Raw genomic sequence first — 23,785 nt, 5'->3', positions numbered from 1 at the left:
CAAAGAAAAGGACTAGGCTCTGGGTTTGAACCTAAGCTGAAGAGGTTACTTACCATATGTGTGACCTGGGGCCAGCACTTAGCTACTGTGAACAAATTTCCTTGTCTCTAAAATGGGCATAATAAGAACTTACTTCAAAGAGCTGTCGTGGCGATTAAGATCACGCCTGTAAAACTTTCATCTGTGTCTGGCTAAGCACCACAAGTCAACTATTCTTGTTACCTCTGTAGGAGAAAGGTCTTTTTTAGCTCTTTTTCTACAAGAAAAACCATTCTTTCTCTGGTCAGACCCCATTCACAAGGTCGGAGCAGAACAGAAAGTGCTTTCAACTGCTCGGAGATGGGAGCAGCAGGAACAAGAACTCAGCCATCCTGGGCGTCAGAGCACAGCCCCCCCTCGCCAAAAACCATCTTCCATTTCCTCCCCTTCCTTTTCGGGAAAGCCAAGCTCCCCCCACCCCCCTCCCCGACGCGTTCTGTAATCTTATTTTCCTGCCTCGCCAAGTCGCTGGCCCCTGCCTGGCTGTTCTCTGTATCCTTTCGGTTGAGCGAGCCCCGCAGCCGAGGCGGCCAGGACTGGCGTGTCGCTCACTCCACGCCCCATTCTTCCCCTGGGCTCCAGCCGGCTGCAGTTGCGTGCCGAAGCCCGGGCTCCTGCGGGGATTGACGCGCCGGGGGAGGAGCGGTTTCTTGCTGCGCGCCTCTCAGGAGCATTACGGCAGGGCTCGTTCCCGGCTCCGGCCGCCAGCCCCAGCCTCCCCGGTCCGGAGCTGGGACTGGCGGAGGCCGCGAGGGAGGGAACGCGAGCGAGGAGGCACGCGCCCGCCGGTCCGCGCCCAGAGCGCCGCCGCCGCCGCCGCCTTAGCAGCCATGGCGGAGCGCCGCGCCTTTGCCCAGAAGATCAGCAGGTAAATCTCGGGCGCGGGGCGCGCGGCCGCCGCGGGAGGAAGAGCCGGGAGTCCTCCCGAGCCCGGCCTAGGAGGCGGGTGGGTGTGGCGACGCGGGCGCGGGGATCTGGCGGCCTGGTCGGCGGCTGGGCGGAGGGGGCTCGCGGCTGTCGCGGGTGTCGCCGAGGCCTCGCGCCGCCCTCCGACCCCAGCCCTCAGCCCGCGCTGGCGGCCGATCCTCGCCCGGGGTCTCAGGGAGCCCCACACGCCAGCGCGCCGGCCTCCGCCGGCTCCTCGGCGGCCCGGGCCTGGAGTTTCAAGGCGGCTTATTGCAGGGCGGGTGGGGAGCTCGTCGGCTAGCCGATCGGCGCTCCCCAAATTCTTTGTGTCCCCACCCCCAAGCTGGCCGGGGGCCGCCGCGGCGTCTCGCTCCCTCACTCTCCCCGCCCACCCCCGTTTGCCCCCTGGAGGGTGTGGGGGTCCGCCCTCTTCTCCTCCCCAACAAAAGATTCGGCGCGCGGCGGGCTCCGGGCCGGTGGGAGGCCGCCCCTTCTTCACGCCTCCCACCCTTCCCAAGAAATCTAACAGGAATCCTCTTTGCAACCAGGGGCCAGTTCGAAGTAGGCTCTCGCACCCAGAATCTAAAACGTATAGTCAAAATGAAAAGTTGAGAGCTTGTGGTCTGCACCTTGTGTGTGCAGCTGCCGAATCTTGGACGAATTGTAGGCTGGAGCTTGATCTTAGAAGCATGTGAATTTAAACGTGCGCCTGTGTTTCCAATGGCACCAGACGAAGATGGATGATAGTGTTCTTATTATACTGGCCCTTTGACTCACGTTTTAGGAGTCTGGAAGTAAGCGGGAGAATCACGGTTGAGATTTCCGAACCTTTTACCTGCCTGTGGTGGGTAGGTTGCCAGAACCAAAAATTGAATAACGGCGGGGGATTCTAGTATTTGTAGAATTTCATTCTGAAACATAATAATGTGTAAGACACTAGACTGAGTTGGTTTTATTATGATGTCCCAAGAAAAGATACGTTCGAATGCATTACTTTTTCGACAATTTTATTTCTGTGGTTCTGTATCTTTTTCGTTTGCTGATCTTGCTTAACGATTTTTGGACCGACCAAACGGGTTCTTTCTTAACTGCCTTAACTTCCATAGCGTTACTCTGTTGTGGCACGTTTTTCATTTAAAACTAACAGCTTTTTGATTTAGGCTTTGTGCTTAATTATTCTTTCCTTTTGAGCTTTAAAGCATTTAATTTTATCCTTAAGAGGCAAAATAACAAGGGGTACCTGGCTGGCTTGGTCGGTGGAGCATGGAACTCTCAGGGTTGCGGGTTTGCTCGGTGTTGGGTGTAGAGATTATTTTTAAAAAGTCTTTTTTTTTTTTTTAATTTTATTTATTCATTTGTCAGAGAGAGAGGGAAAGCACAAGCAGGGAGAGCAGCAGGCAGAGACAGAAGCAGGCTTCCCGCCCAGCAAGGAGCCAGACTCGCAGGGACTCGATCCCAGAACCCTGGGATCATGACCGGAGCCAAAGGCAGATGCTTAACCGACTGAGCCACCCAGGTGCCTCCAAAATAAAATCTTAAAACAAAACAAAAAAACAAAGAGCAAGTGCTTAAGAACATGTGCTCTGGTGTCAGACTATGCCATGGGTTCAAATCCCAACTGTTAGTTTTCTTCTTCTTTATTCTTTAATATTTATTTGAGAGAAAGAGAGGGAGAGCATGAGGGGAGAGGGTATGAGGGAGAGAGGGTATGAGGGAGAAGCATCCCCGCTGAGAAGGGAGCCCAATGTGGGACTCGATCCTGGCGCTCCAGGATCATGACCTGAGCAGAAGGCAGTCGATTAACCAGCCCAGTCACCCAGGAGCCATGACTGTTAATTTTCTAAGTTAGTACTTTGATCAATCTTAAGTTATAGTTTTGGCATCTGGAAAATGGGTACAGTACCAGTACTCTGTTGATAACATTGTGAACATTAAGTGGCGAAATTTGTGCTAAAGCACTGTGCATAGCCTTTAGTAGCTATCATTGAACAATTAACAATTATTGGTATATTCCGGGGAGTGTGCTAGAGTTAATAGGAAATTACTATTTTTTTTTTTTTTTTGCAAAGTAACTGAGTCTTGTTTCTGAAGGCAATGCCATTGAAAAAATGTATTACTTGACATACATGCTTAGTATTAATTTCTTTTTTTTTTTTTTAAGATTTTTATTTATTTATTTGACAGAGAGAGATCACAAGTAGACGGAGAGGCAGGCAGAGAGAGAGAGAGAGGGAAGCAGGCTCCCTGCTGAGCAGAGAGCCCGATGTGGGACTCGATCCCAGGACCCTGAGATCACGACCTGAGCCGAAGGCAGCTGCTTAACCCACTGAGCCACCCAGGCGCCCCAGTATTAATTTCTTTTTATTATTTTTTTTAATTTTTTTTTTAAAGATTTTCATTTATTTGACAGAGCACAAGTAGGCAGAGAGGCAGGCAGAGAGAGAGAGGAGGAAGAGGCAGGCTCCCTGCCGAGCAGAGAGCCCGATGTGAGGCTCGATCCCAGGACCCTGGGATCATGACCTGAGCCGAAGGCAGAGGCTTTAACCACTGAGCCACCCAGGCACCCCTAATTTCTTTTTAATAGAACCAAGTTTCACCAAGAACATGTGTTGATTAGGAAATTGCACATTAAGGAGTTAGATATGAATATATATCATACCTGTTCTTCATTTGCAGAGTTTGTGCTAGGATTAGACAGAACAAAATACAAGAAAAAAAGAAAGTTTCACAAAATAATACAAAATTCAAAGTAATAAGCCTTGTAAATTTGTCAGATTAAATAAAGCAATGGAATTGAGATATTCATTGATTGGAGAAATAGAGGAGGTGACTGGTGATAGATTAGGTATGTAAGGTGCAGAAGACTGAGTCTGGGATGACATCTACGTTTCTGACCTGGGCAACCACGTGGATGATGGAGGCAGTCATTGAGGTAAAGGTGAAGGGGAGGAAGAAGGGATTTGAGGGTGGGAAATGAGGTGGGAAGGAGATGATGATTCAATTTTGGACATGTAGATTTTGAGGTGCTCATTGAGCATTGAAATAGAAATATTTATTAGGTTGTTGGTGAGGTTTAAGATGCAGAAGAGAGATTGGGCTGGAGGTCAATAGATTTTGGGAATCATCAGCAAGGAGATTGTTACTGAAACCAGAGGAGTAGATGAGGTAGTATGGGAGGAATGTGTGGATTAATTTGGAGGGAAGATCAAGGACAGAATTGTTATAGATGATGAATTACTGTAATTGAAAGCTACTTTCATTCTTGTTATCAAATATGGCCAAATAATACTTTTATTTATTTATTTGAGAGAGAGCACGAGCAGCGGAGGGGGTTGGGGGTAGGAGGGTGAGGGGAGGGCCAAAGGGAGAGGGAGAAGCAGACTCTCCACTGGGCAGGGAGCCCAGGATCCTGAGATCATGACTTGAGCTGAAGGCAGACCTCAGCCTACTAGCTACCCAGGTACTCTGGCTAAGTAATACTTCTGAATAAATTCTTCTTCTGCTTCTTAGTTTCCTACTAGAGGAAGTATAGCACATACTCTGGAGATAAACTGCTTGGGGTTGACTTCCTAGCACTGGCCCTCATTGAATAAACTTGGGCAAGTTACTTTACCTCACTTCTGCCTCATTTTCCCTATCTATAAACTGGGGATAATAGCGGGACCTATCTTATAGGGTTGTTATAAGAATTAAAAAGTCGGTTCCAGTAAAGTGCTTAGAACGGTGTTTTCCACATAAGTGTCCAGCATCCATTATTTTTTATTGTTACAATATTTATAATGTGGTGTAGGACCTTTTCTTGGAAGTGATAAGTCTTTTTGTGGTGTGCATATATGAAATTTGTTGCTCTGTGAGTAGCCTGTTGCTATTTGAAACCCTATTTTTCTTCTTTTTAAAGCTTTATGATTGTCCCGAAATCTTACTTTTAAAAGAATTACACTGATTTCTTTTCTGGCTCAGTCATTTCCTAAGCCTTTGCATTTAGTGTTGTTACTTTTTGAGGCCATGATTTTGTGATTTCTCAAACTTTTTATTTTTTAGATTTAAAAAAAAGATTGATTGATTTACTTTGGTGGGGGAGAGGCTGGGGGAGGGAATCTTTTTTTTTTTTAAGATTTTATTTATTTATTTGACAGACAGAGATCACAAGGAGGCAGAGAGGCAGGCAGAGAGAGAGAGAGGGAGAAGCAGGCTTCCTGCTGAGCAGAGAGCCCAATGTGGGGCTCCATCCCAGAACGCTGGGATCATGACCTGAGCCTAAGGCAGAGACTTTAACCCACTGAGCCACCCAGGCACCCCTGGGAAAGGGAATCTTAAGCAGACACTGCACTGAGCTGGAGTTCTATGCTGGGCTCCATCTCAGGACCCTGAGATCAGGGACCTGATCTGAAACCAAGAGTTCGAAGCTTAACCCACTGTGCCACCCATGTGCCCCAAAGCTCTTTATTTTTTCACCGGTTGTACTGAGCTCATCATGGAAAAGCAGCACGTGTATTTTGTTTGTGACAGTTACTGCCTCTTGTTTGTTCCCCCTACTTTTGGAGGACAGGCATATTCATTGTTAATTACCCCTTTTTTAATCACACCGTAACATATGATAGGTATAATTTGTGGAGTGTTGATTGTAGATTAATGATTTTGTTTGGATTATTTTGTCCTGTTACCAGATACTCAGCAGTAATGATGAACATTTGGATACACTTAAAGCACTTTTTACTACATTCTCATCTTTATTACTTAGAGAGGCAGAAGAACATAGTAAAGAATGTAGACCCCAGGTCACATTGCATGGGTTGAAATTCTGCCTATACCACATAATAGCTATATAATTCTGGGCAGTTGCTCTAATCTCCCTGTTTCAGTTTTCTGTTCAGTAAAATGGGGATAAAAGTGTCTCTGTCATCATGAAGATTAAATAAGTTAATACATGTAAAACACTTAAACTGTGCCTGAAACATAATAAGCATTCAACAGATGTTAGTTGCTGCTATTATTATTCCTATATTATTTACAATGATTGTTATTCCCATAATCCAGATAAGGAACTGAGGCCTACATCTCATGAAATTATTAGCTCATATTGGGACTCAGTCCCCAGTTCTCTGATTTCAGATCTTACACTTTTTTTAAATTTCTGTATTCTTTCTGTACTATATATACTGTATTTCTTTCTGCAAAATATTTTCTGGGGTAGTTCCACATTTTCTAACAGTGCTACCATTAGCATCCCCAAAGTAATTTCTTACCTACTTAATCTTTCCTTTGTTAATTTGGTATCATTTTGTTGCCTAAGAAGCAGAATTTAATGAAAGACTTGCATCAGATTTTTATTTTTGAGGAAAATCTTAACATGAGTAGGATTTCCGGGACATAGGCTTATTTATAATCTCTCTCTCTCTCTTTTTTTAAGTTTTGAATCTGTGCATAACTCTGGCTGTATAGGCTCGGTCTTCCAGTCTACTTTCTTCACTTCATTATTAAAGAAATTCTTCCCACATAATATCATCTACTTCAGTGCTCCCTTTTTCATCACTTTGGCCTTTTGTTGTACTCATCTCACTAACTCTCAATGCTGAATGTCTAACCTGTTTCTTGCCCCTGAGAGGGAGAGCAGAACAGTGCAGAGTTGAACTTTTAATAATGAATGTCTTCTCATTTGCAATGAGGTTTACTCTAAATCATTTCTCTTACTAACATCTTTGTTTTCCTATCCCATCTTTTACTGAGAAGTTCTGGATCATCTAACATGAGTCCGTGATAACCTCAGCACGCTGCTGTTCCTTTATGTCACTTAAACATCTTCTCCTGAGCCTGTAAGATATCCCTTCCCTAAAGTTTACCAATTCTTTTCGTCCTTTGTACCCTGTTACCTTGCTGCCTCCCTCAGAACCTTGATCTCATAATTTTTCCTTTCCTTTCTAGCATCTTCAGTATGTTTCTTTTTATGGATGTTTCCCTTAACGCATAAGACTTATTATGCCTTTTTCATCATAAAACAAAGAACTATTGAATCTTCTGCATTTCTAGCTGCCAACCAGTCATTCCTTTCTTCTAGTCACATTTCTCACATGTATGTGGTGCAGTCACAACCACTTTCTGCTTGTTCTCATCAGTCCTTGGACCATATGGCTGTGCTTCCCATGGTACTTTGTGTGTACTTGAATTATGGAACGCCTGGAGATTAGGAGCCTTTGACTTTTTTTCTTCATCACTGATTTCATGGGCTACTGTTTTTTGGGTTTTGTCTTTTTAATTTTTCTTGCCCTCATCCTCCGTGCCATTTCCCCCCTACTTCATACTGCTTTTCAGAGGTCTTTGATGACTGTTCTGTGTTTTTTATATCTAGTGTCGGACACAGAATCTTTTGTAAACTGGACATTTAAAAATTGTTTGAGGGCGCCTGGGTGGCTCAGTAGGTTAAAGCCTCTGCCTTTGGCTCAGGTCATGGTCTCAGGGACCTGGGATCAAGCCTCACGTTGGGTTCTCTGCTCAGCAGGGAGCCTGCTCCCCTACCCCGGCCCTGCCCCCTGCCTGCCTCTCTGCCTACTTGTGATCTCTGTCAAATAAATAAATAAAATCTTTAAAAAAAAAAAAGAAGGATTGTTTGAAAGAATGCTACCCTGCCCCATTGGAGCATCTTTTATTATCTTGCTTCTAGATGACCTCAGCGGCCCAGAGCTGATCTAGTCTCTTACCTCCTGTAATTCAAATGTGTTACAAATGAAATCTCCCTAAAATACAGCTTTTATCATGGCATTCTTTTGTTCAAGAATATTATAGTAGCTTCCAACAGTGTTAAACCCAAACTCTTGTTTGCATTTTGAAGTCATCTATAATCTGGTCCTTCTCTTGTTAATTTATTCCCTAGCTTACATTTTGGACCAATCATTCGAACATTTTCCTTGCACTCTCACAAATGCTCTGCTCGTTTCCAACTCTGTAACTGCACGTTGTTTTTTCTTTTTAATCTATCCTTTCTTTTTTCTAAATCTTAACCTTTTCTGTGGATCACTCCAATCCACTGTCTTTACTTTTGGGATAACCATTTCCTTGGTTTTCTTTTTTAAGATTTTATTTATTTATTTTAGAGAGATTGGAGCAGAGGCAGAGAGGGAGAGGGACAAGCAGACCCCCCACCCTGCCCCTGAGATCAGATGCTTAACTACTGAGCCACTCAGGCCACCCCCATTTCCTTGATTTTCTCTATTCTTTTCACCTATGAGTGCATTTCTAAGTAAAAGCATTTTTTCTGTTTTTTAACTCATTTGACTATAATCATATTGTATATTGTATTTCTTTTGTCTTGCTTTTGTTCAAAATTAATCTGTGAGATTCATTCATAATATTACAAGTAGTTGGAGTTCATTCTTTTTTCTTTATATTATTTCATTATATAAATATACCATGATTTTCCATTCTACAGTAGATGGGCATTTGGATTGTTTCTAGTTTTTGGCTATTAGAAACAATGTTCTGTGAACACACCTGTACATCTATTTGGGTATGCATGTGCACGAATTTCTCTAGGGTATACTCAGGTATGAGATTGCTGGTCCTTAGGTATTCTTTGTTGCTCCTCATAGCACTTTTATTTATCATGGAGTTTATTAGGTAACCAAACTGTTTTCTTAGATAGCTGAAGAAATATACACTCTCATAGTAGTGTTGCTGTACCTAGCTGACATCACTTGTACTGCCAACTGTGTCATTTTTGCCAATCTGATGGATGCATGCATGATGCTATCTTATTATAAAAGTTTTGATTTGTATTTACTTGATTACTGTTGAGATTAAGCTGTTTTGTATGGGTATTGACTATATGAATATACTTTTATAAGTTGCCTATTTAAATCTTTTGCATTCTTCCCATTTTTTTCCTTTGTATTATTCTTTTTCTTATTGATTTGAGTACTTTATATATATTCAATGTATGAACCCATTGAATGATACTGTGTTGCAAATACTTTTTCTCATCCTGTGGTTTTTAAAAAAATTCTCTTTATGGAGTCTTTTTTTATTTTTTAAAAATTTTTAAGGATTTTATTTATCTATTGGACAGAGAGAGATAGATCACAAGTAGGCAGAGAGGCAGTCAGAGAGAGAGAAGGAAGCAGGCTCCCCACTGAGCAGAGAGCCCGACGTGGGGCTCGATCCCTGGATCTTGAGATCATGACCTGAGCCGAAGGTAGAGGCTTAACCCGCTGAGCCACCCAGGAGCCTCTATGGAGTCTTTTGAAAACTAAGTTCTCAGGTGTTTTGGTTTTTTTTTTTTTTTTAGATTTATTTATTTTAGAGAGAGCAAGAGAGTGCGGGGAGAGGGAGAGAGAATTTCAAGCAGGATCCATGCTGAGCATGGAACCTGGCTTGGGGCTACATCTCACGACCCTAAGATTGTGACCTGAGCCGAAATCAAGAGTTGAATGCTCAACGGACTAAGCTACCCAGGCACTCCAACTAAATTCTCAGTTTTTTTTTTATTTTTTCAAAGATTTTATTTATTTATTTGATGGAGAGATAGAGAGAACCAGAGAGCACAAACAGGGGGAATGGCCGAGGGAGAAGTATCCCAGGATCCTGGGATCATGACCTGAGCCAGAGGCAGACGCTAAACCAACAACCACCCAGGAGCCCCTAAGTTCTCAGTTTGAATATATTTTTATCAGTTTCTCTCTTTCTCTCTTTTTTAATGGTTAGTACTGTTGAGGTCTTGTTAAAGAATTTTTTTCTTTTTTTAAGATTTTATTTATTCACTTGAGAGAGAGAGAGAGAGAGAGAGAGAGATAGCAGAGAGGGAACTAAAGCAGGGGAAGTGTAAGAGGGAGAAGCCAACTCTCTGCTGAGCAGGGAGCCTGATGTGGGGCTCCATCCCAGAACCCTGGGGTCATGACCTGAGCCGAAGGCAGATGCCTTAATGACTGAGACACTCAGGTGCACCTTGTTTGAGGAGTATTTTCCTACCCTATAGTCATTAAGATATTCATCTGTATTTTTTTTTTTTAAAGATTTTATTTATTTGACAGACAGAGATCACAAGTAGGCAGAGAGGCAGGCAGAGAGAGAGGGGGAAGCAGGCTCCCTGCTGAGCAGAGAGCCCGATGCGGGGCTGGATCCCAGGACCCCGGGATCATGACTTGAGCCGAAGGCAGAGGCTTTAACCCACTGAACCACCCAGGCGCCCCAAGATATTCATCTGTATTAATCTTATAGTTGCATCCTTTATATTCCACCTGGACTTGATATGTGTGTGGTGTGAAATTTTAATTTTTTTCCAAATAGATTATCCTTTCCTCATTGACCTGCCCTGCCACCTCTATTATAGATTGTGAGTCCTCATTTGTGGGTCTTTGTCTGGGTTCTCTCTTTTGTTCCATTGGTCTGGTTATACATATTTGCCAATTATAAACAATTTTATTTATTTATTTATTTTTAAAAGATTTTATTTATTTATTTGACAGACAGAGATCACAAGTAGGCAGAGAGGCAGGCAGAGAGAGAGGAGGAAGCAGGCTCCCTGCTGAGCAGAAAGCCTATGTGGGGCTTGATCCCAGGACCCCGGGATTATGACCTGAGCAGAAGGCAGAGGCTTTAACCCACTGAGCCACCCAGGCGCCCGTGTAAACAATTTTAATTATCATAAGTCTTGGAATTTGGTAGAATAATTAACTTCCCTCATCATTAAAGAAAGTGTCTTGACTTCTCTTAGCCCTTTGAATTTCCTCGAATATTTTAGAATCTATCAAAAAACAAACAAAAAATCCCCAAGTCCTATTCAAATTTGCTTGGAATTACCTTGACTCTGTATATCAGTTTTGTAGAGAAATGATGTCCTAATAATAATAAATAATAATAAATAATTTTGTATTATAATATTGAGTTTTTAAGCCTTGATCATGGTGTATCTCTTTGTTTACTTAGGTCTTCTTTATCTCCTACAACAAAATTTTATAAAATTTTCTCTGTAAGATTCATGCATATCCTTTCTAGGTATAGAACCATTTTTTATCCAGCTATATACCTTGCTAAATTCATGTCAATGCTAAAAATGTGTCTGTGGCGGACACCTGAGTAGCTCAGTAGGTTAATAAGCACCTCTCTGCCTTTGGCTTAGGTCCTGATCCCAGGGACTGAGTCCCACATGGGTCTCCTTGCTCATCAGGGTGCTTGATTCTCCCTCTGCCTGCTGCTCCCCCTGCTTGTGCTCTCTCTCTGACAAATAAATGAATTAAATCTTAAAAATAAAAAAGTAAAGTGAAACCTGAAAGTTATTTAAAAGATGTATCCATGAATTTTGTATTTTCTGTGTCATCTGGATATCATGAATTTTTGTTTCTCCCCTTCCAAACCTTACAGTTTTGTCTTGCTCTGTGGACGGTTATCTTGTATTACTCTGTAGATTATTACCATTTCTGTTTAACGCTGTACTAATACTGAGCATCCTCATTTTGCTGATGACCTCAGAGGGAAAGCTTTTTATGTTTCTTAACTTCTTTAAGCCTAAAGGTTGCTGTAAGTTTTTTTGTAGACACCCTTTTAATCTGAGTTGCCTAGAAAACAGAGACTGAGACAAGGATTAAGAGTTGAGGGTTTATCTGGGAGGCATAATCCTGGGGCAGCAAGAGAAAAGGGAAGTGAGGCAGAGATGGGAAACAATGTAAGGTGATACTTTATCTTCTTGGCCACTGCTTCACGTCGGGCTGGGGAGGGACTGTTTGGCAGGTATCTTTGGACATAGGAACAGTTTCTCCAGTCCGTAGATAGGAGTCTGGAAGAAGATTTATCTACCTGCTTTTGTCTTGCATCCTGTTTTCCATTAGTCAGCTCCATCTCCTGAGAGAGTGAACTTTCCTTCACTTCTGGGTTGATCATCTGCTTTGGCAAGCATCTAGATGTGTCACTACTTTTTCATTGGCTTTTTATGGAGGGGACTTTTTGGTTGCGTTTGACAGAAACACCATTCAGATTAATTTGCTTACAACTGAGTACATCGGGTGCCAGGATACAGAGGGTATGAACAGCCTCTTCGTGTCTTTGATAGATTTTCCACTAAATGGTTGCAATGAGAGTTGACAGCCCCAGGCTCAAATCTTACCATTTAGTTTGGCTCGTGTCACATGTTCCTGCTTGAACCAATTACTGTGTTTAGGGTCAGTGGGGATGCTGGCCGTTCCTGTGTCACATGTCATTCTCCTTGGCTAGAGGACAGATGTGATGGTGTCATCCCCAGCCAGTCTCAAGTAATGAGTTCCTTGCCAAAAAGAAGAGGTTTCTAACCAAAAGAAAGAGGGGGAAGGCAAATTCTGGTCACACCAGAACAACTGGTATTCTTTTAAGATTGGTCATTGTAATTTGTTCAGCCTCACTGTAATTTTTTAAATATATAGCAATATAGTCAGTTGTACTACCTGTTAAAATTTAAATGTAACTGGTGAATACAAAAATATAAAGAAAAGCAGTGTAATGTGAAGCAACTGTGGATCCCTGTTCCTTAACTTTAAGTTTAGCTCTGAATGAACTTAGTGGTAGCTCAGCCCTCATGGGCAGTTGGCTTGGTTTTCACCGTCTGGCTTTCCCATGCTTCTCTCTGTTGTGGTTCTGCAGCATCATGAGGTGTTTCTCATTTGTCCTCTGTGACCAGAAAACTGCACTCATCAGCCATGTAATGATTTTAATAAACTTTGCTGAAGATGAGGGATTGTGGTAAGGAGGCTAAGGGTGCAAGACTTTCTTCAAGACTCTACTTTGGCTCTCCTCTTTTCCTGTCTTCACATTCTTTCTCTGACTGGAAGCAATTTCTTCCTCTCACCCTCGTAGAGCAGTTACAGCTTTATGCAGGCTCTCTCTCTCTCTCTCTTTTTTTTAAAGACAACTTTCTTGAGGCATACTTTGTATACCATAAATTAATTCATTAAAAAGTTTTTTAAATTTATTTTAAAAAGATTTAATTTATTTTAAAAAGATTTTATTTATTTATTTGACAGAGAGAGGTACAGCGAGACAGGAAACAATCAGGGGAGTGGGGAGAGGGAGAAGCAGGTTCCCCACCAAGCAGGGAGCCCGATGCGGGGTTCCATCCTGGGTCCCTGGATCATGACCTGAGCCTAGGTACATGCTTAATGACTGAGCCACCCAGGGCCCCTACATTTTTTTTTTTTTTAAGATTTTATTTATTTATTTGACAGAGCGGGAGAGCACAAGCAGGGGGAGCAATAGAAGGAGAGGGAGAAGCTGGCTCCTTACCGAGCAGGGAGCCTGATGAAGGACTCGATCCCAGGACCCTGGGATCTTGACCTGAGCTGAAGGCAGATGCTTAACCATTTGAGCTACCCAGGCGCCCCTAAATTAATTCATTTTAAGTGTACTATTTGATGATTTTTAGTAAATTTACAAAGTTGTGAAGCCATCACCCACAATCCAGTTTTAGAGCATTTCCAGAACCTCCCCAGATACCTTGTAGCCGTTTATTCTCTATTCCCAACCCAAGTCCCGGGCAACAACTACCGTACTTTCTCTCTCTCTCGAGATTTGCCTTTTCCGAACATATGAAGCCCTTTGTGCCTGGCTTCCTTCACTTAGCATAACATTGCCATGTTTCATCCATGGTGTGGAATTTATCAGTACTTTACTCCTTTTAATGGCTGAATAATACTCCGTTGCACGTCTGTAGTACATATTGTTTATTTGTTCATCAGTTGATGGACATTGAGATTGTTCTACCTTTTGGACATTGTGAATAGTGCTGCTATGAACATTCATGCACAGCTTTTTTTTTTTTTTTTTTAACACTTTTTTCATTTCTTGTGAGTATATTCCTAGGAAAGGAATTGCTGGGTCATCTGGTATTTTATGTTGAAATTTTTTTAAAGATTTTTTTTTTTTTAAAGAAAGAGAACATGAGCAGGGGAGAGAGGTAGAGGGAGAAGGAGAAGCAGACTCCCTACTCAGAAGGGACCCCGATGTGGGACTCGATCTCAGGACCCTAGGATCATGACCTGAGCCAAAGGCAGACACTTAAACTGAGCCACCCAGGTGCCCCTCTGTTGAATTTTTTAAGGAATTAGGAAACTTCCACAGCAGCTACACCATTTTACATTTCCATCAGCAATGTATGAGCCTTCACTCTTTTCCACATCCTGGTAATACTTGTTAATTGTTTTCTTTTTGACTGTAGGCATTCTAATGAGTGTGAAGTGGCATTTCATTTTGGTTTTGATTTGCATTTCTCTAATGATTTGTGATGGTTTTTCTTGTGCTTATTGGCCATTCACATATCTTCTTTGGTAAAATTTCTATTCCTATCCTTCGCTCATTTTTAAATTGAGTTATTTATCTTGTTTTTGAATTGTAGGAGTTTTTTTTATATGTTCAGAACACAAGTCTTTTTTTAGATATATGAATTACAAATATTTTCTCCCTGTCTGCTTTGTTTCTTCATTTTCTTAATGGTGAAGTTTGAATCACAGAGATTTTAAATTTTGATGAAGTCCAGTACATCTTTTTTTTTTTTCTTTTGTGTATCATGAGTTTGTTTTTATTCTCTAAGACTGCTTAATTCATGGTCAAGATTTCCTTCTCTGTTTTCTTCTGAAGTTTTTATAGTTTGGCTCTTACTTTAGGTTAATGATCCATTTGCATTGATTTTTGTGCATAATGTGAGATGAAGATCTAAATTCATTTTTCACGGGGCGCCTGGCTGACTCAGTCAGTGGAGCGTGCAACTTTTGACCTTGGGGTTGTGAGTTCAAGCCCTACATTGGGTGTAGAGGTTACTTAAAAATAAAAAAAGTCTTTACATTCATCTTTGCATGTGACTGTTTTATTGCAACATTCTTTGTTGCAGAGACTATTCTTGTCTGGTTGAATTGTCTTGGTACCTTCAAAAATCGGGTGACCATAAATGTCTTTAATTTTTGATACTGAATTCTGTTTCATTGAACTATGTGTCTCTTCTTAACACTAATACCATATCTTTTTTTTTTTTTTTAAGATTTTATTTATTTATTTGGCAGAAAGAGAGACAGCGAGAGAGGGAACGCAAGCAGGAGGAGTGGGAGAGGGCGAAGCAGGCTTTCCGCTGGGCAGGGAGCCTGATGCAGGGCTTGATCCCAGGACACCGGGATCATGACCTGAGCTAGAGGCAGACACTTAACTGACTGAGCCATCCAGGTGCCCCAGTCTTGTACTTCTTTTGTTAAATCTGTTTCTAAGTATTGTTTCTGATGTTATCATGGTGGAATTGAAAAATTATTTTTGATATTTCATTGCTAGTATATAGAGATACAGTTGATTTTGAACTTCTATCCTCTGCCTTTGCTGAACTTACTAGTTCTAGTAGTTTTTTTGTGGATTCCTTAGGTTTTTTGCTTACAGGATCATGTTGTCTGTGAGTAAGGAGTTTTATTTCTTCCTTTTCCATCTGAATGCCCTTAATTTGTTTCCATTTCTTTTTTTTTTAATTAAAAAATTTTTTTAAAGATTTTTTAATTATTTATTTATTTGACAACAGAGATCACAAGTAGGCAGAGAGAGAGAGGAGAAGCAGGCTCCCCACTGAGCAGAGAGCCCAATGCGGGGCTCAATCCCAGGACCCTGGGATCATGACCTGAGCCGAAGGCAGAGGCTTTAACCCACTGAGCCACCCAGGCACCCCTGGGTTTCCATTTCTTTCCTTCCTTCCTTCTCCTGGTGCACTAGCTAGAACCTTTAGTACAATGTTGAATAGTAAGAGCAGACATTCTTGCTTTCTCCCCAATCTAAGGAGAAAAGCATTCAGACTTTCACCCTTAAGTATGATGCTGTTTGTAGGCAGATGTTGTGGTAAAGGGAAGGAGAAGACAACGATTTGAGAAGTATATGAGAGTTAGAATGAACAGGACTTAGCAACTAATTGTATATACAAGATATAATTTGTATGTTTGTGGGAGATTCTGGCGATTTTTTTTATGAAGTAGGGTGGAATTGAAGATAAATTTATCTCCTTTTGGGAAGATTGACTTTTTACAGTAAGAGGTTTTCTCCCCCTCCCAGTTTTCATTTTGGTTGGCAATTTCAGATCAGTTTTAATTTTTCCAAATGCTAAATTTTTAAATTCTTTTTTTCTGTAGTTTTAAGTTAATATGTTCCATGAACTGGGAACAATGTTATTACCATGTTTTTGTTGAGGAAATTGAGATATGATAGGATGCTTTAGATCAGAGTGATGGAGTCATCCACGTCTCTTTCATACAGCTTTCTAAATCTTTGACTAAAATGTTATTCCAGAATTGTGTCAGATGGGATACATGAGTCATCGACATCTTTTTTTCTTTATCCTTCCCAAAAAGGGATTATGTCTTAAATGTTAAGTGTATTATTATATAGAAAGACTGTTTCTGTTCTTTGGTTTCACAAATCATCCTCTCTGTGTTTTTGTTTCTTAGGCCTTTAGTGGCTTCTGGCCCATTGTGAACCTGAATTCTTAAAGGATTTAACACAAGCTAACTGACAAGTGACAGGGACTCAGAAGAAAGTTTTATTTAGCCATCCCGGAAAGATAGGAAACAGATCATAACAGTGGTGGTGGTTGTAATTACAGTGTTCCTATTAATATGTTAGTGTATACACTAGACATTTTCACTGAGTATTTTTAGTTGACCTCATAGGCTAGGTTTTCAAGAACAGAGAACTCATTAATATGAACTGTAGCTAGAATCATTTACCTTTGGAAACTTGCTTCTAAGGAAAGAGGCCTTAGGAGTTTTATGGATCTGAATTCAAACTCTGTCTCTCTATTACTCATAAGCTTGGAAAACTTACTTTATTTTCGAAGTTTATCTAAAAATATCTGTTTTTTTCTGACTGTAACATAATATATGGTGCTGCAGAAAATTTGGAATACTGAAGGCCCAAAAGAAAAAATAAAGACCATTCATAATTCTAGATTTAGACAAAAATCTCTCTTGGAGCTTGCATTCCAGTCATAATCTTTACAAATCTAGAAATAGCCTAAATGTCTACTAATAGAGACTGCTGGTTAAATATGTTCTGGTTCACCCATGTTCTAAACTCTGTAGCAGATCGAAAGCTGGAGAGCACTTTTTAAGAGTGGGGGCTCTATGTTCAGATCTTGGCTCTATTCCTTATTAGTTATCTGAACTTAACCTCTTGATACTTAAAGATTCTAATATAATGCCTACTTCACAGAGTTTTTCTGAGGATTAAATGGGGTATAACAAATCTAACACATTATACAGTATCTGGCATATAAGTTGTAAATGCTTGATAAATATTGCTAGAGAATTATTAATTTTATGTGCTCATATGGAATGATTCCCAGGATATATTAAGTCTATAATGTAAGGTATCAAGAAAAGTTTTTTTTTATTGTATGATGTCACATATGAATATTAAAAAGTAGACACATTTTTCTTGAAGGATACCTGATAAAATATTAAGGGGTTACGTTTAGGAAATAGGATTGGGGATAGGTGATGGTAGAGAGATGTATTTCTTGTTTTTACCTCTTTGTGAGGTTTGAGTTTTTTAATGCCAGGTATATTTTCCTTTTGTTTACTTTTTTTTTTTTAAGATGTTATTTATTTATTTCACAGAGACAGAGGTCACAAGTAGGCAGAGCAGCAGGCAGAGAGAGTGGAGGAAGCAGGCTCCCTGCTGAGCAGAGAGCCCGATGGCAGGGCTTGATGCAGGGCTCCATCCCAGGACCCTGGGATCCTCCTTTTGTTTACTTTTTGAAAGATGTCTTCCTGGGACACCTGGCTGGCTCAGTAAGTAGAGAATGTAACTCTTGATCTCAGGGTTGTGAGTTCAAGCCCCACATTGAGTGTGAAGTCTACTTAAAAAAAAAAAAAAAAGATATCTTCCTTTAAAGATTTATTTTCTTTGTCTTTCCTCTATGTTGGAAAATCTTATTTCTCTGCTACTTGTAATAACTTTATTTACATAATTGTAGAGTTTGAACATAGTTCTGGAACCAGCCCTTTGCAGGTAGGTTAAATAACAGACTGCTTTGAGATGAGTAAACATATCATATATCTTGTTTCAAAGGAGTTTCTTGTAGAATAGGGAAGCATTGTGTTTCCGTGTTTCACTTAATAAATGGGATAATGATGTCAGCAAGGCTCTTACAGAAATGGTTATGTATTTAGAATTCTTCTGTGGATTCAAATTTTTCCCCTCAGCAAATATTTACCTATTTGACAGTAATAGATAAAAAGGGATACTTCCTTGGCTTTTCCCAATCAATTAGAAACAACTGTACTTACAAAAGACATTTAGAAGATTTATATTTTGAGTAGTCTCTAAATTCATCCTTCTGCCCTATCTCCTTTTCTCTCTCTGCATTCTCGTATCTTGGGACGCCTGGGTGGCTCAGTTGGTTATGCATTCTCGTATCTGTGTCTGCATTTCTCCCTTTCTCTCTCTCCATTGTCTCAGATACTGAGGATGTAAAGATTAATGGGATGCAGGTCCTGTCCGTAAGAAGCTCTCATCAGTTGTTCCATTCTAGCATTCTTTCTGAACTACTTTCTGGGGCCGGGGTGGGGGGAGAATTATGATTTTTTTCTCTATTCCCATTTTTTCAGTTCAGCTTTGAAAACATTTATTAAAGTACTCAGGATGTGCCAGGCATTCTGGTAGAGGGTACAAAGGTAAATGAAGTCCCCCCTTTTATTGCTTGGTTTCTTTCAAGGAGATAGGTAAGTAGATTTCAAAACAATTTGATAGATGCTATGTCTATAATACTGTTTGGTTATCACAATGAGATTTTTTTTTTTTAAGATTTCATTTATTTATTTGAGAGAGAGAGAGAGAGAGAGAGCAAGAGACGGGAAAAGATCAGAGGGCGAAGCCGACTCCGATGAACCTGAGAGCCGGATGTGGGACTTGATCCGGGGACTCTGGGATCATGACCTGAGCCGAAGGCAGTTGCTTTACCAACTGAGCCACCCAGGCGCCCTCATAACAAATAGTTTTTGACAGAAAAGTGCCACCAGATTGAGTTAAAGAATATACATTTTCTTTAATGGCAGAAATTAACCTATCTTGAGACATTTATACAAAACAGGAGCCAGCATTAGCATACTCCAGAAGTAAAGTTTCCATGTTCTCCCTAATTCCTCAAGGAGGTTGCAAAGGTACCTCTGAAGTGTGAGAATGTGCCAGACCTGAGAGCCAAGTTCTTGATCCTTCACTGTTCCTTTTTCTCTTCCACCATACTTTCATATTTGAGGGTTGTGTTAGTATTCCAGAAGAACCTGCTTTGCAATTTATGTGCTTATATCAAAGAGAACGTTTATAAACATTGGACTTTCCTGCTGCTGTAATCAGACTCCGTGTCAGCAAGTCCAGGTTCTTAGTTTATGGTGAAAAGCAGTCTGGCCAGTCTGCTGCCTGTCTAAATGAGCCCCCTGGTAACTCTGTTTCCTTGAGTGTATACGGATACACATGAGTACTTTGAAAGCACAGAGGAGGCGTAGCTAACCTGAGTGGAACAGAACACATAATCAGGCAGGGCATTCTGGAGGACATGATACACTTCGTGGAGAGTACTTACCTCATCTGTACTCCATAATTAGTTTGCTAGTTTTGTACATTTAGGTAGAGTAATAATAGCTGAAGAGTTTAAAGCTAAATTACTGACATCATTTGTGTCTCTAAGATATAAGGACATTTCCTGCATTACTGTAATATTGTTTTCACACCTTAAAAAAAAACAATAATTCTTAATAATGTAATACCTGTCCATGTTCAGGTTTCTCATTATCCCCAGAAACGTCTTTTGTAGCTGGTTTGTTCAAATCAGGATCTAATTAGGAACCATTCATTACAGTTAGTTATATCTCTTAAGAGTTTTTCTTTTTCCCCTTCTTTTAAATAGACTGTACTTTTTTTGGTCTGAAGGCTTTTTTTTTTTTTTTTTAATGCTAAAACTTAGCCCACTGTCTTTATTTATTTATTTATCCATGACACTGATTCGCTGAAGAGACTTACGGTGCATAATGACCTGCCTTCCGGTTTTTATCGATTGCTTCCTTTGGTGCCAGCTTGTTCTAGTGTTCTCTGTAGATGTACAGTCTGATTCGATTCGGGGTAAACATTTTAGGCATACTTAGTATCGTACTTAGTAGGTAACACGATGTTGCATTTCTTTAATAGATTGTTTTTCCTGGTAAATTATTGATTTATTCAATGTCACTACTACTCCTAGTAAAGCCTTTATTTGCAGGGGGTAATCATCTGTATTCGATGGTAATGAATATTTTTTAAAAATTACAAGTAGAAAAATATGACCGGGCTTTATATCTAAGGTGACTACTTTGTGATATTTGATGTGTGTATTGTATACACACACATCACACACACATATATACCTACATATACACAGACACATACATACAAACACAATAGGTTACATATATCCTGTATTGTAATGTAAGCCTTACTTTGTCCTCTGGGTCCTACTCAGAAAAGGTTGACCATTTTTAGTCTAGAGGAATTGACTCATTGTTTGTGAGCTATGCCATATATCTGCACTCCTTTGCGTGAGAACACCTTATCAAGGTAAATTCCCATCTGTTGGCATGGATAACTCTTTACTGTTTCACATATTGGGGAAACCATGTGTGATAACACAAAGGAACCAACAGCTGCCATCATACCAAACTCCATGCTGTATCTTGGTTAAGGTTCTTAAATATACTCCTTTGATTTTCCGTATTCATCCCAGAAAGGATTGAGGGCACTCCATTTTTATGTTGTTATTTGCAAACACTTTTGCTTTGCTAGTTCTTGTATTCGATCTTCATATACTTGTGAGAAGAGGTCCTCTTCAGGTTTTGTTCTGTCTCGGTAAATAGTTTCCCACCTTATGTCTCCATTTCTTCTCTGTGCTTTAGATACATGGACTACATGTGGCCATCAAAGTACGCTGGGGGTCTGGAGGCTCGTAGAGCTTTATACTCTTCCTCCTTTTATATTCTTCGTATAGAATGGTCAGAAAGTAGCTTCTGTTCCATAGAGTCTCGAGGGGCTTATAGTTAAAGAGAAGGAAGCCTTTGATGATTAATATGGGAATTTCTTAGCATTTCCAGAGTCTGTTGGTAACACTGAGTGTCTTGGGCTTTTTGTCCAGCAGGAAATGGTGGGTATCATTTTTTCCATGTTGAGTGCTTTAAGCACATCGTACTGCAGAAATCCATCTGTATTTGTCTCTCTCTCATACTCTGGCTTAAAAAAATCATCCTGAGATATGATGCTGCAGTTTGGAAGGTAGTTCTGCAGATTCTTAGCCATGTTGTCTTCCTGCCATTTGTCACAGTACTAACTCCAATGACAAATGTTTTCATGATTAGCTTTGAAAATCATGTTTTCCTGAAGTTTCCAGGTGTCAGTTCGAGTCCTCCCAAGCAAAGTGGCAGAAGCCCATAGTCCCTCCTTCCACACCTCTAATCTATTATTTTCTAATCTATTGTTTTCTTTGTTTTGCTTCTCTTTATCTTTAATGCCAGCTAGACACAGGGTAGAACTGTGATTCAGCCCGTCAGTCACCAGTCTTGGGCTTGGGTAGTCATAGCACTGATCAGCTGTTCTTTTCCTTTTTCCTTTGGGGATTTTTAGCCAGCCCTTTTTTGCCTTGTCTCTGATATATTCTCTTACCTGGTATAGTCCATGGTATATCCTCTTACCCTTCACTTCTTCCCTGACTTCTATTTTATATATAAACAGTTACAGTTCCAAGAGATCTTATTTTCTTATTTGACATAGTACATTGCAGCTACTCTTAATGACTTTCTAGTAGAAGCTCACACTCTTCAGTTTTGTCTGAACTCTCCTTACTGATCTTTTAAATTAACATTTATTTATTTATTTATTAGTTATTTTATTTTTTAAGTAAGCTCTACGTGGGGCTTGAACTCAGGACCCCAACATCAAGAGTGGTAGGGTCTATAAGGCTCCCCTCTCCTTACTCACCTTTACTAAGGTTTTACTTCTAGTCCCATGAAGAATGAGTAGAGATGTGAGAGGCCCAGATTGGTCTTTCTGGATATCATGGGTTAGATGGGGCATCTGAAAGTGGGAGGAGGGTAGAGGAAAAATTAAATAGAATAGAATTTCCCTCAGGATGTGAGTCCTTTGTCGGTTATTTCCAATGTCCTGTGGTGAATGGCCTTAGTGTATTCTTTTGTGAAAATTGTAATGCATATTCACATAGGGCAGGGGGATGGGGGGTGGGGGGGAGCTTGTAGAAATGGTGAGAGTTGGTAAGGAGACAAATAGGTCAAGTATTCAGTCATATTCTTTAGGGAGCGGAAGAAGGTATTCTCTTATAATTTAGGAGCATAAGTAACTATGGAATTTTTGACCTACCCTTTCCACTTTGCGGTTAATATATTTTTAAAAAGATTTTATTTATATTTGACAGAGAGCACATGAGCACATGCACAAGCAAGGGGAGTGGCAGAGGTTGAAGGAGAAGCAGACTCCCCAGTGAGCAGCGATCCTGATGTGGGGCTTGATCCCAGGACCCTGAGATCATGACCTGGGCCGAAGGCAGACTCCCAACTGACTGAGCCACCCAGGTGCCCCTGCAGTTAATATTAATAGGTTATTAGATGTAAAAAAGACTTCCCTGTATTTCCCTACTATAGAGCTATCATTAGGAGTAGGGAAAATTATTATTATATTGTTATTTTTAGGTTTTATTTATTTGAGAGAGAGAGAGAGCGAGCACAAGTGGTGGGGAGGGGCAGAGGAAGGAGAAGCAGACTCTCTGCTGAGCAGGGAGCTAAATGCAGGGCTCCATCCCAGGACCCTGGGATTATGACGTCAGCTGAAGCCAGATGCTTAACCGTCTGAAACACCCAGGTGCCCTGGAGTAGGAAAAATTACATGGGAAAAGGCAGTGTACAGTGGTCCTCGTTATCCATAGTTTCACTTTCTGAGATGAGCCTCAGTCAGGGAACAGATGATCCTAGTCCTGCGGATTCGGCATCTCTCTTCTCAGTAGTAGACTAATGCCCCTTACTTCATCTCATCACATAGGCATTTATCATCTTCTATCATCACAAGAAAAAGAGTGAATACAGTATAATAAGGTATTTTGAGGGACCACATTCACTAACTTTTATTACAGTATAGTGTTATAATGGCTCTGTTATTGTTGTTAATCTCTTACTTTGCCTCATTTGTAAATTAAACTTTGTGGTAGGTATGTACATATAGGAAAAAGGATATAGATAGGGTTAGGTACAATCTGCAGTTTCAGACATGCATGGGGGTTTTGGAACTATTCCCCATGAGTAAGGAAGGACCACTGTCTAGTAAAGAATTTTAACTAATACCAGGAACTATATTCGTCATATTTTTTGTCTTGCATACTTTGGACCATAGTATGGTTAAGAGATATTATTTTTCATTTGGGAAAATTTCCTCACTACCATTCCATGAAATCTTCTCATACATCTTCTCAGTGTAAATACATCCTTTGTTTCATTTTTATTCATTTTTATTGCTGTTATAGCCCATTTTAGAAATGCTTTTTATTATTTATTTATTTTTTAAAGATTTTATTTATTTATTTGACAGACAGAGATCACAAGTAGGCAGAGAGGCAGGCGGAGAGAGGAGGAAGCAGGCTCCCTGCTGAGCAGAGAGCCTGATGCGGAGCTCGATCCCAGGACCCTGAGATCATGACCTGAGCGGAAGGCTGAGGCTTTAGCCCACTGAGCCACCCAGGCGCCCGAAATGATTTTTATTTTTAAATTATTACTAATTTTCTTTTTTTGGGAAATCATGTAATGTAGAAATAAGACAAATATTTGTAGCATGGGGATAATCTTTTGTT

General features: G+C 40.6%; 1 protein-coding gene and 1 pseudogene across 4 annotated transcripts in view; one reads left to right on the top strand and one right to left on the bottom strand.

The window, feature by feature from the left end:
* The first annotated feature begins 262 nt into the window (after positions 1–262).
* Positions 263–23,785, top strand: part of LOC111143676 (dedicator of cytokinesis 7) — a 224,750-nt gene continuing 201,227 nt past the window's right edge. For all 4 annotated transcript variants that reach the window (XM_022497507.1, XM_022497506.1, XM_022497505.1 and 1 more), the window contains exon 1: positions 263–907. In XM_022497507.1, the coding sequence (XP_022353215.1) occupies positions 870–907 (38 nt within the window). In that variant the 5' untranslated portion in view covers positions 263–869. The remainder of the gene's footprint in view (positions 908–23,785) is intronic.
* Positions 20,692–21,287, bottom strand: LOC111143678 (annotated as a pseudogene).

This window comes from Enhydra lutris, unplaced genomic scaffold (assembly GCF_002288905.1).
Source record: "Enhydra lutris kenyoni isolate GAN:26980312 unplaced genomic scaffold, ASM228890v2 scaffoldscaffold9, whole genome shotgun sequence".
Taxonomy (NCBI): Eukaryota; Metazoa; Chordata; class Mammalia; order Carnivora; family Mustelidae; genus Enhydra; species Enhydra lutris.
Note: the sequence above shows the minus strand (reverse complement) of the source record. Positions and strands in the feature narration are given on the sequence as shown.